At 43.2% G+C, this 17714-nt stretch overlaps 1 protein-coding gene across 5 annotated transcripts in view; it reads left to right on the forward strand.

Moving 5' to 3' along the window:
* The window catches only part of prkcg (protein kinase C, gamma), a 28658-nt gene extending 11493 nt beyond the window's left edge, over positions 1-17165 (forward strand). Inside the window, exons 2-18 of one of the 5 annotated variants that reach the window (XM_068568948.1) lie at positions 1582-1672; positions 2728-2962; positions 5804-5835; positions 5950-6032; positions 6959-7070; positions 7708-7836; positions 7919-8075; positions 8390-8591; positions 9056-9253; positions 11057-11230; positions 11524-11615; positions 12065-12127; positions 12296-12434; positions 13522-13602; positions 13781-13888; positions 14423-14563; positions 15382-17164. In XM_068568948.1, the coding sequence (XP_068425049.1) occupies positions 2733-2962; positions 5804-5835; positions 5950-6032; positions 6959-7070; positions 7708-7836; positions 7919-8075; positions 8390-8591; positions 9056-9253; positions 11057-11230; positions 11524-11615; positions 12065-12127; positions 12296-12434; positions 13522-13602; positions 13781-13888; positions 14423-14563; positions 15382-15543 (2103 nt within the window). In that variant the 5' untranslated portion in view covers positions 1582-1672; positions 2728-2732 and the 3' untranslated portion in view covers positions 15544-17164. Of the gene's footprint in view, positions 1-57; positions 1540-1581; positions 1673-2727; positions 2963-5803; positions 5836-5949; positions 6033-6255; positions 6277-6958; positions 7071-7707; positions 7837-7918; positions 8076-8389; positions 8592-9055; positions 9254-11056; positions 11231-11523; positions 11616-12064; positions 12128-12295; positions 12435-13521; positions 13603-13780; positions 13889-14422; positions 14564-15381 lie in introns of those variants that run through there. The other 4 variants (XM_068568951.1, XM_068568949.1, XM_068568953.1 and 1 more) reach the window with 4 other exon arrangements.
* The last annotated feature ends 549 nt before the right edge of the window (positions 17166-17714 follow it).

Raw genomic sequence — 17714 nt, forward strand, 5'->3', positions numbered from 1 at the left:
GCTAAGCATATAGACTACAAGTAGCTATCCTGGCGCCTTGCAAAGGGAGAACAAAATCTGCCTACTGGCATCCCTGAAACTCAGTAATTAGCTTGTTATAGTATAGTCCAGGTCTCTGTTGGTTGCCTGGCAACTGGTCCTGGCCAAGATTTAGTCTGGCACACAATCCCCCCAGAACAGCAAACTATTGTTTCTGCACTTGATTCTGCACTTCTTTAAGCGCACGTGTTGATCTGTGAGCTTGAGAAGTGTTGGTTGGCGTTTTCTTAAAATTTAGACAGTGCCAGGCTCGCTGCATAGTCTTATGCTAAGCTAAGTAGCTAAGCTAACCCGCTGATGGTTCTTGCACATACATGGTGTGAGTGTGGTATCAGCTTTAACATTTAGCTACTCCTGGCCAGAGAGCAAATGAGTGAATTTCCAAAAATGTCAATCTATTCTTTTTCAAGCTTTGTTTGTGGTTAATTCGTGTGTGTGTGTGTGTGTGTGTGTGTGTGTGTGTGTGTGTGTGTGTGTGTGTGTGTGTGTGTGTGTGTGTGTGTGTGTGTGTGTGTGTGTGTTTGCGAGCTTGACAATGTGAGGGCAATCAATGGACAAACTGGTCTTCCCTCTTGGAAACTACTCTTCCCATCAGGCTTAGCTGACCTGGTTTCAGTGCACAGTGGAGCAGTGTTATCATGTCACCACATTGATCTCACTTTTGATCTCAGAACAAATTTCAGATGCAGTGAATATACTTTGAACTGCACTGTGACAGAGAGATTAACAGGGTTCTTTATTTCAGAGGCCTGTTGATCCTTCAGTCATCTGGATCAGCTGAAAACATGACTTTTAACCATTTATTCCCTGTTTTAGCGGTGCTTTAACTCATGGTTTCACCTCTGAAGCTCTCTTCTCTTTTCTTCAAGACTGGATACTCTCTCTCTCTCTCTCTCTCTCCTCCGTCCTTTCCTCCCTCCGTCTGGCACAAGAGGAAGTGAGAGACAGTTGGCGCTTCCTTATCCATACTGTAATAATGGTGGCAAAATGGCAGCTTCTGTCTCTTCCGTCCTCCTTCCTGTACCTCCCTCACCCTCTCCTGAGAGAAGTAACCCAGATTTCAAAATGAATCGCTGCCTGTTCCCCTCAATCTCTCTCTCTCTCTCTCTCTCTCTCTCTCTCTCTCTCTCTCTCTCTCTCTCTCTCTCTCTCTCTCTCTCTCTCTCTCTCTCTCTCTCTCTCTCTCTCTCTTCCTCTCCTTCTCTTGCTACATCTCTCGTCCTCTTCTTAGTGAAACCAGAATCAATCTTGGAAAGAGAATACCACCTCTCTATTTCGTCCTCCTCCTCACCCTGCCTTTGGGTTAACGGATATTTACCACTCCACTCTTCTATCTTTGGTTCCTCGAAAGCTTGAATCTCTTGAAACGCTTGTTGCTTTCGCTTTTTGTTGTAATAGCTTTTTCTTTTCTTGTTTTAATATTTTGGCTGATTCGTTTCGACTTGCCACAGCACTACTTGTCTTGGTCTGTTCTCCCCGTCTTTCTCTTTTTTTGTTGAGGTAATCAGCTACAGGTGTGTCACCTTAGCCTTTCTTTTGAAGTGAGCCAAACAACAACAAGAAGAAAGGGAGGAGGAAGAGAAGAAAGCTGTCCTTTAGTCAAGCCTTTCCTCTAAAATCACCACAAGTTCAGGTATTGTGTCTTTCTGTTTTTCGCCATATGGGTCTGCACACATTTTCGGAATATATTTTTCTTCTTGACATTCATTTACTAATTTCTGAGCACTGTGCCATCTTTTTTTATCTTTCTCACCATCCCCCCCCCCCCCCCCCTCACCCTTTTGATTGATTAGTTTATGCTTCTTTGCTGAGACACAATCATTTCATCACATTTTTTTCTGGCATGTTTTTTTTTTGCTGTGGGCTTTATTTATTTATTCATTAAATCTCTGTTGGGCGTTTCATTTATCATTCAGGAGTGAGCAACTCTTGCACCACAATATCTTCAGCTAATATTTGCCATTTTGCAATTTTTCCAGTGCATCTTATTCCCTGTAGACATACAAATATTATTCAGGTCCAAACTGTACTCCTGAAATGGGACTAATTGCTAATAAGGGCATGCAGGAAGTGGAGGTCGAATACAGGCTCTAATATTGGAGCAGGTGTTTGGGGTGTTGTTAACATGGCAACAGGGGGTACAGTTGACCTAACGGCCAGGGGTGGAGTGGGTGTAGTCGTAGCTTCCAGAGGGATGGAGATAAGGGGTACAGCGGGCGGGAGATGGAGGTAGAATGGACAGGCAGTATGTGGGACACCCGTGAGTTGCACTAATCGTTTAGCGTCTCAGAGTCTCTTCGGAGAGTTCTATCTCCGTATGTGAATTAACCTCCACGTCATTCATTTCACCACTCTTTACTCCATCACTCGCACTCTCGTCACTTTCCCTGAACTCCATCTATTTCTGCACTTCCGGTCTGTTCTCGATCTTTCTGTCCATCACGTCACTCTTTCACTGCATCATACGACCCATGTGCCATTACATGGTATTAGTATTACAACTCCTGTTGCTACCCTAACCCATTACACTTTCCATCCCCCTCTTCCTGCTCCTCTTCCCTGTCCTTGCTTCCTCTCCTCCCCTCCCTCTCCCATGTTCAAGGTCTTTCGCCTGCACAACTATACCCTCTTTACTGACACTCATCCATCCCCCCTCCCCTCTCTCCTCCTTTCTAATGTATCCTTTAGGCATCATGTCCATTCCGGTCTCCCTTCCCCCCTCCCTTTCCCCGTTGACTCTGGCCTCCCCACCATCGGCAACCTCCCCGCTGCCCTCGGCCCTCTCCCTTCCAGCCAGGGTGCCTGTGTTCCAGAGGAAGGGAGCGCTCAAACACAAGAGGATTGTCGAGGTGAAAGACCACCAGTTCACGGCCCGCTTCTTCAAACAGCCCACATTCTGCAGCCACTGCACCGACTTCATCTGGTAACACACACACACACACACACACACAGACACACAGCTGCACATTTACACAGAAACCAACCTGGCAGGTTGGTTCATAAACCACCTCCTCAGGCATACCGCTACTCCGCTACTTCTTCTCTCTTAAACCAGACCCAGCTGCCTACTGGAAGCAGTCTACCACACAGACCCGTTCAGATCACGCATCCTCACCTTCACACTGCAGCCCACACAGTGCAGCAGTTCCTTAAGGAGCTCCATCACACACATGCAGACTCACATATACACACAAGCTCTTTTTCAATTAGGACATTTTTGCCAGTGTGAATGCTTGCTTACAGAGTAGCAGTACACGCACACATGTAGGTAGCAATGTGATTATTTTAATCTTAAATGGGCACTCTTTAGTATATAATTTCCATAAAGATGTGGGACTTAAAGATCAAAACATGAAATGGTCAAACTTTGGATATTCTGACTTTTATTCTGTAGTATGAACCAAGCTCCAAAAATGCTGAATTCTGCAATTCCTGTAAAGCAACTCAGTGGCAACTTTCAATAGGTCTGGGCAATTTGTGTTATTATTCAGCCCTTGTGAAGCTTCTCCACAAAAGACATTATTATGAAACTGTTTTCCATGGTTGAGTATTAGGTCTAGAAAAGAGTAAACAGAACTATCATGAGTAAAATTGGTGAAGTGCACCTTTATTGTGAATACTACAACATTAAAAATGCCTCATGAGAAAGCATTAGAAAGTCCTGCATTCAAAAATGCTCCACGGTACTGTTAAAGTGCACATTTGTATTAAGTATACTCAATAATATGGACTCAGGTATCAACTGAACTAATTTAGAAAACTGTGTTTTGCAGTGTTATATTTTTAATGTGTTTTTAAGTAGTATTTTGCTGTTGTAGTTTCTCCAGGAAAACGCTCTACAATAACTATTTTATAAACTGCTGGCGTTTACACTCTGACCATGAATCTCAAAATGTGGTGATTTTGTATTTTTAAGATAAACTGAAGGATTTAGTGCTCTTTATGAGTTTAGAAAAGCCTCTTATTCCTTAAGCTTTATAAACAATTTGATAATGATGGGCTAAATCATGTCAAAAATATAAAATGAGAAATTAGGAAAAATGCAGCGTTGCAAAGCTGAAAGAAAGGGCTGTTTTGTCCATGACAAGATAATGTTTTGGAGATACAAGGTTTTTCTTAATCAGCAAACGATTTACAGTTTAAATGTGAGAGAAGCCAGGCAGTGTAAAGAAAAGAAAAGAAAAATAAATAGTGAAACAATTCAAGTACCAGTGCCTTAACGCTGTATTGAGGAAGTGTACTTGAGTAAATGTCTGACCTCTGACATGTAGGCTTTTAGGTTCATGTAAAAAATGTCCACGCAGACAACCATGCAGTTAGCTTGTTCTGTCTGTGCGTGTGAGTGTGTCTGCGTGTGCATGTGCGTGTTTGGACATATGGTGGTGCTGTATGTCGGATGCAGGGCGGTGCATATGCCGGCAGCCTCTGGGTAGCTTTCAGGACATTTCTCCAACTGCTACTGTCTTGGCCACAGTAGCAGCACTTCAGGATAAAGAATTGTTTCCTTCACACAGGATGTCAGAGCAGCAGCTCTCAACCTGGGTGTCATCGCCCTCGGCAGCTATTGCTAGATTAATTAAAGACTTAGATAGATAGTTACAATTTTGAAATATAAATATGAGGTCTGTTTAGTCAGGCTCTAAATGTGTATGGGTTACACATGTATGGCTCTTTCAGTTATCTGCAAAGTGAAATTGTCTAAAAAAGGAAAAAAGTTAGGTGTGTGTTTGGAGTCACTGAACTGCTGTTCTCAATAGTCATAATTCAAAAAGAGCGGATCCAAAAGACTAGTTTTCGTAGCAGCACTGGTGTTACTAATAACAGTAATGACCAGTAATGACCCCTTAAAATCCTCAGGAATGTTTTTCAGTATTTATTAGATTCATAGGGTTAGATGTATAGGGTTTCTCTTTTGTTTTAACTTGTCATCTAATTGCATATGTTTTTCAATGTATCATTAGACTTTAAAAGCAGTGAATTCTCTGCGATATCTCGCCAGCAAGCAACACTGTCGATTTCCTCCAAAGCTATCTTTGGACCTCTCATGCTCTCTGCTGGTCAAAAGGAGAACTGGCCTTATACACTGAGACTGATGCAGACAGAGACTTCTGTTAAATGCTGATCAAGGATCAGATTACCCTCTGCAACCTCATCTTTAATTATTACCCAGCCAGATGGTGAACTGATTTTAGATCAGTGATTATGGTCAGTTTCCTGTGAACCCCTGGGCCTCTCCAGCATGATTGTGGAGGAGCTCTCGGCGGTGTCTTGTTCGTCTGCCTTTCTAATCAAAACTTGATTCACAGCAGGCAAGCTGCTGAGTGGACACTGTAGTCAATCAATGGCTTTAATTATTCAATTAAAGCTCGAAGGAGACACTGGAAACTAGCCAACACCGCAGTTCTGGAAACAGGAGGATTGTGTTTGTGTATCCGTGTGTATGTGTGACAATGATTGACACCACTTGACCTGGTCAGTAGTGTGGTGCAGAGAAGGAAGACACCCAAACTTTACACACACATTGGCTTTATTTATCAAGTTGGTGGCCTCTAACATGGTGGTGTGTGTTTTATTTTGTATGAGTCTCAACTTTTGCCTGCATATCTGATTAAACAGAATATGGCAGCAGCACTATCTCTGTCACTGTCAAGTGTAATCTACACTCTGCTGGCTGGGAAACCTTCTCAGAAGCAAAATATTGTACTTTGCAGAAGTGTAGAGAAGATTGTATTTGTGTCTTAATCCATGTGCCTTTTTCACTCAGGGGCATCGGCAAACAGGGATTCCAATGTCAAGGTAAAGATTAACCCAGTGTTATTGTCTTATTCTGCACTACATAATCTTCTCAGACGATTTTCCTAGTGTGACCGATTCATTTTTTAAGGACATTATTCTCTGTGTTTCCTGCAGTTTGCAGTTTCGTGGTTCACAAAAGATGTCATGAGTTTGTGACCTTCACTTGTCCTGGCTCTGTGGCGGGCCCCAGACCAGATGTGAGCAGATGTGCCATTACTTGCCCTTTTCTTTTACTTTCTCGCTTGCCGTTTTTGTCAGGCTTTAGCACGTCATCGTCATCTTCGCCATCCGCTCAGTGACAGGAACACATGTGCATGACTCATCTGTCAATCCATGCATCTTCCAGCCTTGTCCCAACTGTGACGTCTGCTCTCACGTCAAGTCATCCTACAAGTCCTCGGAGATGCAGCGACTTGGAGATAGAGAGTGGAGGAGATGCAGGTGGAGGCGCTGATAAGAGAGAGAATTAGAGAGAGGAGAGAGCACCAGACTGCTCAATCTTCCTTTCTGTGGTATTTTGAGGTTTACCGGGAGATTTGTCTTTATGTTTTTTCTTCATGCCAGCCATACAAACTGCCTCAGAAATCAGGTCAAGGGGAACATGTGTGTGACTGTGTGTTTGGGTGGGAAAAAAAGGACGAGAGAGTGACGGGAACACACGCAGAGGAGAAACAGGGTGACGGTGTTTTTAAATAGCGGCTCAGAGGGAAAACATTTTTGGAGAAGGTGGTGTGTGGAGAGTGGTGGTGGTGTCTGATGAGCTGTGGGGAGATAAAAATGATTCATCCCTCTCTGCACAGTATATATATAAATATACACACACACACACACACACACACACACACACACACACACACACACACACACACACACACACACACACACAGCCTTGCCTAGATGCACTCTCATTTATATGTCCTCTCCCAGTGGAGAAATCTAATTGGTTTGTCCATGAATACCCCACTCAACATCTCTCCACTAATCATACTCATGCATTTATGTGTGTGAATGTGTGTGTGTTCATAGTTTCTCCATGGTCACAATGTGTGAGCGAGTGTGTGTGTGTGTGTGTGAGTGAGTGATTGTGGGTTTTCAATGCAGGTTTCTTTCTGTTGTGTTTCAGGACCTGAAGACTCAACACATGTTTAAGGTCCACACTTACTCCAGTCCCACCTTCTGCGACCACTGTGGCTCGCTGCTGTACGGACTCATACACCAGGGCATGCAGTGTAGCTGTGAGTTTCATTACACACAGTGTTATAAATCAGTTCACACATGCACATTATTGGGACTCTGCTGGGGAAATGAAGCTGGTTCTGAATAAAATGAGCCTTAACGTTTTAGAGTTGACTTGGTTAAGTGTATGTTTGTATTCAGGGAAATGCACTTATTCACTTCTTTGCAGAGAATTAAATTAGGAGTTTGGCAACCAGCGGAGACTCCAGGAAGTGACTATGCCTGGCGAAGAAAAAGTCAAACAGTCCCTGCATAGTCCCTGTAAAATCACAGCTAGTCAGTTTTGTACCTACTAAAAAAATGAGATATAACGTCATAATTAGTGGGCTTTCAAGATACTGATAGACAATTTTGTTACCTTCGGCCAGTCAGGCTTGCACGTATCACTTTTTTCCAGTCTTTATGCTAAGCTAAGCAGTTGCTAGCTGGAGACTTATAATTACGGGTAAGACATGACAATTTTATTAATCTGATCTATGAATAAGTGTTAATGCAGTCAAAGCAATACATTAAACCAGAAACAAGCCATGTGACCTGTGCATTTTGCCTTAGTTTTGTTTTTGTTTTTGTTTTACTTTTTTTGTCACTGATACATATGCCTGTTCAAACTTCTGTATGTGTGTCTTTTTATTTGAGGTTGTGACATGAATGTCCATCGACGGTGTGAGACCAGTGTTCCAAGTCTCTGTGGCCAAGACCACACAGAGAAGAGAGGAAGGATCCACCTTACCATCAGAGGAGAGAAGGAGGATGTCTTTGTCACAGGTGAGAGGACCAAATAGAAGGATTACACAGGAAATGACAGATTGCGCTTTCTGCGCTTTCTATTATTCTTCTTTCTCTCCAGTGCGGGAGGCTCGTAACCTGATGCCCATGGATCCCAACGGCCTGTCGGACCCGTACGTCAAACTGAAATTGATTCCAGACCCGAAGAGCCACAGCAAACAGAAGACCAAGACCATCCGCTCAACACTCAATCCCATCTGGAATGAGAGTTTCACCTTGTGAGTCCCTGTGAACTTTAATCCCAGGTGGAACATGTACTCTGTTCTGGGCTTTAGGTGAAATAAAATGTCCTTGAACTTGGATCTAGTGAGTCATAATTAAGGACCCTGAAAGCATTAGAAGGTTCTCTAACTACTGTCTTTGCAACTTATTTTACATCACCAGTGTTAATATTTCATCATGCACGATTGCATTTATCTAAATTCAATACAAGTAAGATATTTGGAAAAAAAGAAAAACATGATTTTTTTGTTGTCTTTTTGTGTTGCGTACACAGTGAGTTTAACTCGTCAAGTTTTTGTTTGCTCTCCAGCTCAGTGCGCGGTCCCCAGTGGGACAGGCGCCTGTCTGTGGAGGTATGGGACTGGGATCGTACGTCTAGGAATGATTTCATGGGAGCGCTGTCATTCGGAGTGAGTGAGATCTTCAGGCGTCCGATCAGCGGCTGGTTCAAACTGCTGGCCCAAGATGAGGGAGAGTACTACAACATTCCCGTGCCAGACCCAGACCTGGAGGTAGGAAACATACTTCGTTTAGGCCGAAAACGCCATCAGTCGGTACTCATGTTGATCAAAAAGCAACAAGGGGGATTTTTATATGTGTATTCACGAGAGTGGGTTTTGTTTTTACCATTTTAATGACCATTCATCCCAAAGCTTTGCCCTTTATCAGCTAATAATTTCCTATATCTAATAAACAGCTGCTACTGCTCACACTGGGTCATTATCTTGAACTGCCCCTCCCTATTATATCTGAGAAAGAAAAACAAATGGCTGGTGTTGTAGATAAATAATGAGATAATAGATTAGATATGGTCCTCTCCCTGTTACACTCTGTCTCCACCAGGGTGCAGGATTGTTCTGCCTGACTGTAATGTAAAACCAGGGGTAGGTAGGAGTTTGGTTTGTTCGTCAGGTTGTGTCTGCGCTGGACTGCATCCAACCATTCATCTCTCGATCTTCCCACTACGATTCTCCAGGAGCTTCAGCCAGACGGCACAACACTGTCTCTGCCTCAAGCGCTACCTGCCACGCTATCTGAGCCGTTCCCAGCGGCTCTTACCCTAACCCCGTTACCACCCTGCCCACCGGTCCACACCCCCGGCTCTGCCCAAGTCAAAGTTGGCATCCTCGACTTCAACTTCCTCATGGTGCTGGGCAAAGGCAGCTTTGGCAAGGTAAACACAGGAAATGTCATCGTCTCTGCGTACTGATCCAACAGCTGTCAGTAAAATCAAGAGGCTGTTCACACTGAAAACAACCAAGAGTGTTAGTGGCTTTAAATCATGTCTTGTATTGATAGACTTGACCTTCAAGTGGCATTTCATACAGCTGCTCCTGAGAATTTCTGTGAAGAAAAAAACCTTTCTTACTAACAGGCTCATTGTGTCTCCTACTACTGCCAAATGATTCATTTAACCCATGGCTTCTTTTGTGTTGTCAGCAGTCGTGAGCTCTGGCTGGCTGGCTTCCTCCATGCCACATACTCCTCCTGGAGGTGTTCATTTCAAGGGAGCCTCTGCTCTCCATTTTCTCTTAATTCCCCAGTAGATGAGGCATAATGAAGAGAGTGGAGGTTTGAGGCCTCCCTCCTCCTCTGAAATCCCCCCTGCGCTGTTTCATAACTGTCAGAGGAGAGTCTACAGAGGACAGGAGAAATAGACTCAACTTACGTAAGATGTGAGGAAAAGAACGACCCACGAAAGGAGAGACAGACCCCAGGGCTACTGAGTGAGGGAAAGTGAGACAGAGACAGACCAAGATAGAGAGGAAGAGGGAAGGATTACTGTGCTTTTGGAAGTGACAAAATGACCAAAAGGAAGTGGGATAACAAGAGCGGAAAAGAGGGGAAAGTACATGATTGTGTTCGTAAGATTTGTAATGTTCTGGAGGGTAATGAGTCCCATTTTCATGGGAGTTAGTTTGAGAATGGGGCGCAGAGCGGGAGACGAGATCACAGAGGACGGCAGGATTTTGCTCAGACTCGCAGTTCATCAATGGCACTGCACGCAGACACACACAGAATACATACACATACACACACACAGAGTACATTCACAGACACACACAGTGCATTCACCTCTGTGTAGTCACATTGATATCTGAAAATGACACCATGTAATTTTTCTACTTTCACCACTATGTGAAAGTAAAGTCAGATCCTCTATCCCCACCAGCACAGTGCTGCAGGCACTAAATTGTGTTGTTTTTTTAGCCTTTTTCCAGTGATCCTGATCATATCTTTCTCATGAACCACAGTGAAACCCGGCTCTCTTTGCAGAAAATTATAGCATCATTAGCTTTTAGAGCCAATTTTACAGGAGTGATAAAATAGCCGCTGAATGTGTTTTTAATGTCTGATAAAAAAACACGAGCGCCGCTTCATTTATGGCATTAACATGGCTGGAAATCTTCAGGCATAGACCAGCTTTAATTAAACATTCCTTCAGAGGAGTATATGTGCACAGTCCTAAACTTGCTTAAGCATTTGTCTATAATATAATGTGATAACGTTTTGTCTGGTTCACTTTCTTATCAGTATTCATGTTTTAATACTGGCCACGCCATACAAGTATTGGCTTAACACTTTATTTAATGCACAAAATATTGCAAATGTGCCTCAAAAGCACATAATTTGTATTAAATCAGCTGAACTAGTTTTCTCCTAACTGGAGCACCATGTCACTCATAACACAATGACCTAAAACACTGCCAGTACTGGCAGCTTTACAGTACATGCATAATTATATCTGGAGAGGTGAAGCTTGATTGAGAGATGCGTTCAAGACTTTGATGCACAGACTAAGAGAAGTGAATTTTAAATAAAAAAATGCTCCTTTTAGTTTATAATATCTATATGTTTATATGTCTGTAGTAAATAACCATTGTGTTAACAGGTTGAAGACGAGCAGGAGCTGCTTCAAAAGTCTTGGGATACCTTTGTTCTGACAGTAACTTTCTCTCCTCCCGTCTCCCTTCAGGTGCTGCTGGCGGAGGAGCGAGGCAGCGAGCGTCTGTTCGCCGTGAAAGTGTTGAAGAAAGATGTTCTCTTCCAGGACGAAGACACTGAGAGCGCTCTGGTGGAGAGGAGGGTTCTGGCTCTTTCCTCTCGCCCTCACTTCCTCACATCTCTCTACTGCGCCTTCCAGACGGAGGTGTGTGTCGGTGTGTGTGTATGTGTAAAGGTGTACAGGGTCCTAAATGAACCACATTAAATCGTCCATAAAACCTGTCTGACATTTTGGCTGTGTAGTCCTCCCTGGACTTGTTTCAACAAAGGCTGCATGAACATTTTATTTAATTAATTAAATAATGAGTTTGCTTTCTTAATAAGGTCCTTGGTCCTGGAGGAGGGTTTAACAGATTGCTTTTTAATTTAGACAAGAGGTGATTATGTATGGAGAGTGTGTATATTCAAGTGTGTGTGTGTGTGTGTTTTGTTTTGCAGGACCGTCTGTATTATGTGATGGAATATGTCGACGGAGGAGACCTGATGTTTCACATTCAGATAGTCGGCAAGTTCAAAGAGCCTCACGCAGCGTATGTAGTCAAGAAGCTCTTTACTTTCCTTAAATCATCGTCTTCATCTACAGCATCTCATTTCCTGCCTATCTTTTATCCTCTGTTCCTTCACACACACTCTCTTCTCCTAGCTTTGTTCATTATACCTGGTGACTCATAAAATGTCATCAACTCACGTACCAGCCCTCTTCTCTTTCCCCTGACTTTCTCCTCCCCCTAATCTTGCCCTTTTTTTTATCTACATTTTCCCTCCTCCTGGCTGTTCATCTAATCAATAATCTTTGATCAATCATCTCAAACTAATTCTTACCCTGTAGATCACATCCTGCCTTTCATCTACTTGGTTTCTTTCCCTTTCATCATCCTCTTGAGCTCCCTTCTCTCTCTCCTTGCTGAAAGCCTTGGCTATTTTTCTGAAAGATAAAGCAACCAGTAGTGAGCCCCCTCCTTCTCCTCTCTCCCTGCAGGTTTTATGCAGCGGAGATAGCGGTCGGCCTCTTCTTCCTCCACAGCAAGGGCATCATCTACAGGTAGAAAAGTGGGCTGCTCATCTAACATGGCCTGGTTTGGTGCTGTCACCGCGCTGCAGAGCAGCACACAGACACAGATTGATCATGTCTTTGGTAGCTAATGACTGTTATAAAGATGTTATCTATCAAAATGATTCATAGCTGTGTGATCTGTCTCCTCTTTCTCAGGGATCTGAAGCTGGATAATGTGCTGCTTGACAGCGAGGGTCACATAAAGATAGCTGACTTTGGGATGTGCAGGGAGGGCATGTTGGAGGAGGACACCACGCGCACCTTCTGTGGCACCCCCGACTACATCGCCCCTGAGGTACCCCGACCCTGCTCTCACACCGTGGGGCAAACTGACGCCTGAACTCTCCTCGTTTGTTCCTCGGATCCATCATGTCCCCGAGTTTTACCCCTGTCTTCCCCCATTTTGTCTGCTTGACCTGTTCTGCATTGCTGCAAGACGGTGAGTTGCTTCGCTGCAGCTCCGCTCATCTCCTACGTCCTCTCTGACCTTGTCAGCAGTTTTGAATAATTATCTTCACATGATTCAATTAGCAATGGTGTGTGCTTGTGCTAGGATAACATTGCATAGAAATAAGGATTGTCCTTCAGAGACCTTGGGTTACCAGTTTTCCTTTCTCTTCCTGCAATTTACTTAAGGTGATTAACTCCCTTGAAAGTTACACAAATCCCCGACAACTAATCTCAAAAGGATTTCATCCATGATGATGCAGCATGAAAACAGTGGAGGTGGTTTTGGTTGACACCCTTTTGAGACGCTAAATATCATAATTGTATGCTGTATAATGTTTACCGTGTGTGTGTCTGTCTGTGTGCGTGTGTGTGTGTGTGTGTGTGTTACCAAGTAACCATGAACAAATACAATCCAGAGAGCGAGTGGAGGAGATATCCAGCTTGCTTGGTTTATGGACTTGTACCAGACAGACCCAGTCGAGAGAAAAGAGAAGATGTGACTGTTGTGCACGTCTTTGATATTGTAAACCTTGCTATGGGACCCCTGGGTATTGACTCTGTTATGTAAACACCCATTGATTCTCCTGCATCTGCCATTTTGGAAGAGATACAATATATTTCCCCAGGGGCTGGGAATTGTTCCCTTGTGCGCCGGCCCCCCCTCCCCCTCACACACACACACACACACACACTCATACGTGCACAAATCCAAAGTCATGTGTTGATTTTTTCTGAGCCCATTCATACATTTACCCTCCCTGATGCCATACTTTCCTCTCTCTCTGTTTTTCTTTCTGGATGTGTCTGATAGCTGCACATCATCCGACTGCTACGACTGAGCTTTCTCTCACTCTCCCCGTTTTCTTTCTACTTCCTTATTGACTGCCATCCTTACCTTTCATCTCCTCTCCTGTTCTCTTCATCCTTTTCAGATTGTGGCATATCAGCCCTATGATAAAGCAGTAGACTGGTGGTCCTATGGAGTACTGCTGTATGAAATGCTGGCAGGACAGGTAACGCTCAGCTTAATCCTAACAATAGAGCCGTGTGCACAGACACTTAAGCCTCCAGTGCTCGTCCTTTGTAATCACTTCAAAAGACTTTCAAGAGAACTTTGATTTCAATATGTTTGCTTTAAATTTACCTACAGGTTACTCTCGTTTTCCTTTTCTCTCTGTCTTTTCCTTCCAGCCACCGTTTGATGGTATTGACGAGGAGGAGCTGTTTCAGTCCATCATGGAGCAGAGTGTGGTTTACCCAAAAAGTCTCTCTCGTGAAGCTGTCTCCATCTGCAAGGGAGTAAGCCAGCATTCTTCCAACTCGTTGTACTTTTAGCAAAGACAGTTGAGACAATTGCAAATGTAATTCAAAAATATGAAATGACTTCATCTTATATTTCTAAAATATATTAAAGTAAATCCAGCAAAGGTGCTCATAAATTAGTTAAAGTAATAATGCAACATTTAAAAAGATGTGCTCACTGAGAGTCGGATGAGCAGATCGATATTTTCAAAGACAGAAAACAAGACTCGGTCTGAAGTTAACAGAGCAAGCTCACTAATTAACATGTTGTATGTGTCCTTTTGTTTAATAGTTACAGAAAATGTGTGGCAGGGACTTCCTCAAGACTTGTTTCCATGAAATCATTTAAACATAAACTCCCTTAAAACCAGAAATATTCACTTTTACACTCAACGTTTTGTACTTTGTGTACATGTACATTGTTGACTAAGAGAAGCAGAGCATATATGATTCATCTGTATCCCATAGTTTACACAATATTTTTCTTTTCTTATTCCACTTCGTCTCTTCTCTTCCTCGCTCTGTCCCAAGCTCCTGACGAAGCACCCGGCCAAGCGCCTCGGTGGAGGAGAGGAGGCAGAGAGAGAAATCCGAGAGCATCCGTTCTTCCACTGGATCGACTGGGACCGTCTGGAGAGGCTGGAGATCCAGGCGCCCTTCAAACCCAGAACTGTCAGTTGAACAGATGGACTCCAGACTCTTCATTCTTCTTCTTTGTTACTTTCTGTCTTTCATTCATTCTTTGTTTGGTTTTTTGTGTTTCTTTCTTTCATGTCACTCTCCTGCCCCTCTTCCTTCCTCATCCTCTCTATCTCTCCGAGGACACTTTTAGAGAATTGTATCTCTCGCTTCCTTCCGTCTGTCTCCTCTCTCTCTCTCAAACTCCCACACTTTCCCTCATTTCCCTGCATGCTTTCTCCTTCAACAGTCCTCATTGTGTTGGCCATTTCTTCCCCTCTTCGCTCATTTCGAATGGCCATATTCCCCCCCCCCCCCCCTCCCCCGCCCTCTTCCCAATTCCCTTCTCTCTCCTCACCTTTCTTAGTACCTAGAGATGGGCTTTGAGCGCTCATGAACAGGCAGTCCAGTCATAACAGGCAGGACCCCGTGACCTTGGGGTCCTGCCTACTCCTCCTATATGTAAATTGTCTGTCATCATTAGCCCACCACACGCCAATTTTTGGCCCCGCTGGCCAAGAGTGAGGTGTGCCTTGAGTGAGCTGAGTATGCTCAGAGGTTAGAGGCCAGGCCCATTAGCCAAATGATATTCATATCATCCAGCAGAGCAGCTGTCAAGGAGCAGGAAAGGAGACGTGAGCAGCTTCCTACTGTAGGTGTGGTACAGAGCTCCTTAGTGAGAAAACGGGGGTGTGAGTCTTTTTATAATCTGGGTTCTCTTTTTTTCAGGAGGAAGATAATGGTGTGTATACAATCAGTATTAATCCCACATGTGTGAACATGCAGGCTGATATTCTCCTTTTCTTCATCAGGGTGGGAGGAAAGGAGAAAACTTCGACAACTTCTTCACAGCAGCTCCGTCAGTGCTCACTCCCTCTGACCCGGATATACTAGCAGCCATCAACCAGGAAGACTTCCAGGGCTTCACCTTCCAAAACCCAGACTTTGCCCCTTCGCCGCTCACGGCTGTTTGAAAATGGCTCCCAAACCGGCTCCACGTGTACTACCCTGTTCATCCCCATAACCGTAGTTTTATAACAAAGGATTTGATCATGAGAACTAGCGTATTAAAGACATATCTTGTAGCCAAATTCTTACGTTTACAAGAAAATGCCATGACACCTTGATATTCATGCTCTCTCTTTAATGTATGTATTATATATTAATAGTCACAGAATATGTTGCCAACAAAGCCAGTATTATACTGTAGATGTCCATCTTAGAGTTTTTTGTAAGACTAAATAGACTTTGTAACTTAATAAAAGAGTATTGTAGTATGAACTTGAGAAATGCATGCTGTGTTTTCAGAATGAATTGCTTTGACACTAGATTTATATAGCTGTAGATTTTCCAATAAAATATACGTGTGTAACTTTAAAACCAATTTATCTCAAAATGTTTCCCATTACTTAAAATCTGCTAGTGATGTGAGAATTTTACAATAAAATACAAGTCAGGTTTTTCTCAAACAGCAATATTTAGCAGGTCGAACAAGCCACTGGTTCACACACATGAATACAAATGTTTCTTAGCAGGTTTAGTGCGGTCAAATATTATGTTTATACACAGTACAGTTCAGTAATTCAGCCTCAGAAGCACTCTTAATGTGTTTTTCTAAATATCTATCTCACTCGATGTGTGTGCGATTTGTGTGCGAGTGTTGACTACAATGCAAACTGAGCAAGTAGAACTTTTCTTTTTTAGGACTGGCATCCTGTGGAAGAGCTCAGTCGGGTTCCTCTGAGTTTACACTGGAGACCCCAGATGACCCACTGAGCTAAAACGACGCAGCCATTTGACAGTTAATGTCCCTCCTTCTATGCCGTGAATTATCACTGCCACAGGTTGCATCGTTTTGTATTCACATGATTTCTTTTTTCTATTATTCTTCACCAAGCTTTGGTTCTCTCTGCTTTGCAATGTAGAGTATCTGGGCTCCTTAATGTCATCCTACAACTACACTCAATTATGTACATGCAGTCTTACAATTTGACTTTTAATATTTTTTTCAAGACGCTTATGCAGTTAGAAGTACTTTATTAATGTTGTGGTCTAAACCGTAAAGCTTTTTTCTGTGTTATGACGTACCCACAGCATTGATTAGGCGTAATTAAAAGTGAGCCTCACTTGGACTGTTCAATACATGGAAAAATGATAGCAGCGCTGTCATTAAACACTATCTAAACAGGGCAGGTGCTGCAAACATACAGTTTAATAATCCCGCCGCAGCGCTCTTATCTCACACACCAGCCGGTTATTTCACACATAAATCTGTTTTCTTGAAATTATCTCGATTTCTTTTCTTTTTTTACATTCTGTCAGCATAATGATAATTTCAACCATCGTCCCTTTTTAAAAGTGGCCGACTGCAAAAGGTCAGAGCAGTTCATCATATGTCACAGCTCAGTTTCAGTTGAGGTCAAATGTCACGACACACAATCCGTCCATACCATAGACAAAACAATAAATTATCACACAATAGATAAAATAAGTGTCTGTTAGTTGAGTTAACTTATGTTTTTCTCTGGAAAAAGAACATCAAAATAAACGTACTGAAAAAAACCATGAAACAAGTGCAAGTGAAGTGTTTCATTCTGTGTTTTGTGCGAGGCTGCTGAGACACAAACATGCACAGCCTCTCGCTTTGTCTCCTCACGCCTATCTGTCACGCTCGCTCCCTCACTTTCACACATACTCACACTCAAAAGTGCAATCTCAAGCATGTGCACACACACACACACACTCTCACACACTCGCAGGAGAAGATGCTGACCCCTCTATTTACTGTGATACTGTAGTTGTCGAACCAGCAAAACCACCTCTCAGGCATCTTACTTTCTTTCCCTCCTCTTCTGAAGCAGCCTCACACTCTCACCTCCTCTTCCTCTCCCTCCTCCTCCTCGTCTTCCCCAGCATCATGATGGGACTAACATCCCCGTAGAGATCTGAGTTATAACAAGTTGACCTTCACATTAAAATCTCATCAACTTCCCATCTCCTCTCTATCTGCATTTCCCTCTTCTCCTCTGTAAATGTTTTAATGCATCGTTTTATGTAATTCTCTTTAAATCATGTTGTCAGAGAATTAATTATTGTTACTGTTCTCTTTGATGTCCCCCCTGAGCCCCGCGGTTGGGCTTTGATA

The sequence above is a fragment of the Clinocottus analis genome, unplaced genomic scaffold (assembly GCF_023055335.1).
Source record: "Clinocottus analis isolate CAN_PGR_092001 unplaced genomic scaffold, fCliAna1.0.p SCAF_9, whole genome shotgun sequence".
Lineage (NCBI taxonomy): Eukaryota > Metazoa > Chordata > Actinopteri > Perciformes > Cottidae > Clinocottus > Clinocottus analis.